The 853-nt window shown below is 44.2% G+C and overlaps 1 protein-coding gene across 1 annotated transcript; it reads right to left on the bottom strand.

Moving 5' to 3' along the window:
- Nucleotides 1–319: 319 nt before the first annotated feature.
- Nucleotides 320–853, bottom strand: LOC113478257 (gallinacin-10-like). The gene is made up of 2 exons (XM_026845296.1): nt 717–853; nt 320–456 (listed from the first exon to the last, which is right to left on the bottom strand). The coding sequence occupies exons 1-2, from the start codon at nt 772–774 to the stop codon at nt 320–322; spliced, it is 195 nt and encodes a 64-aa protein (XP_026701097.1). The 5' UTR covers nt 775–853.

The following is an 853-nucleotide window of genomic DNA, read 5'->3' as shown; positions in this document are numbered from 1 at the left end:
GGTGAAAATACTGTGAAATAATTTATTGGAAAAATTTCTATTTTTTTTTCCCCCCATCAAAGTTTAAAATAAAGCGAAAAATGCCAAATTCTGGGAAATTTTGACCTTCCTGAACTTTCGCTCTTATACACAACTTCCATTAAAATGAATTGTCCCCTTAAACACACATCTGCAAAGTATAAATGTTCATCCTCCATCTGGACTTTCTCACAAATGGCTGCCATGCCAGCCCCGGGGAGTTGTGCATATTATCCAAAGAAACAGTTGATAAAATGGCAGGACAAAAACGCCCCCCTGATGCCCTTCAGTCCTGCAGCACTTACTTGGAACAGCATTTCAGCAGCCCGCCGTGGCATGACCCCGAGGCAGCGAAGGTGGGTGGGCATGCCCCAGCACGGCAGAAATTTCCCTGGCTCCTGCACTCCACAGTGTCAGGAAAAATAGGATCTGCAGAACCTGTGGGAAGGGGAAGACGTTAAAAAATCTCAGTTTTTAGTCTAAAATGACGAAGGATAAATATGCAATAAATCATTTGTTGCTTTTTTAGGAAGAGACTCATCCTGAGCACAGATGTTCTCGGTTCCATCCACTGCATAACACCATCCCAACAGCATCAGATTTTTTTCCTGAGAGTTGATAGTTTCTTTTTTCCTCCTATGCACACACTTCTGCTTACAAGCCCTTTCGTTCTTTGTAGGATTTATTTTGCTTCTCACCTGGAGCAGCCTGGAAGAGGAGGAAGACAACAGCAAAGAGCAGGTAGAGGATCCTCATGGCTGCCAGTCGTTTGTGGACTCTGTGCTCCTGCAAAGCGCCTGAAAGACCAACGGAGGATGAAGTTTGTTTGAGGAAG

Source organism: Athene cunicularia (assembly GCF_003259725.1).
Source record: "Athene cunicularia isolate RWA chromosome 3 unlocalized genomic scaffold, athCun1 chr3_part1, whole genome shotgun sequence".
NCBI lineage: Eukaryota > Metazoa > Chordata > Aves > Strigiformes > Strigidae > Athene > Athene cunicularia.
The sequence above is the reverse complement of the archived record's forward strand: the minus strand, read 5'-3'. Positions and strand labels throughout refer to the sequence as shown.

Bases quoted from the DNA above. Each gene is read 5' to 3' on its own strand.
- LOC113478257 (XM_026845296.1), bottom strand. From the start codon at position 774: ATGAGGATCCTCTACCTGCTCTTTGCTGTTGTCTTCCTCCTCTTCCAG. The intron at 457-716 runs GTGAGAAGCAAA...CCCTTCCCACAG, and splicing joins CCTCTTCCAGGCTGCTCCAG to GTTCTGCAGATCCTATTTTT.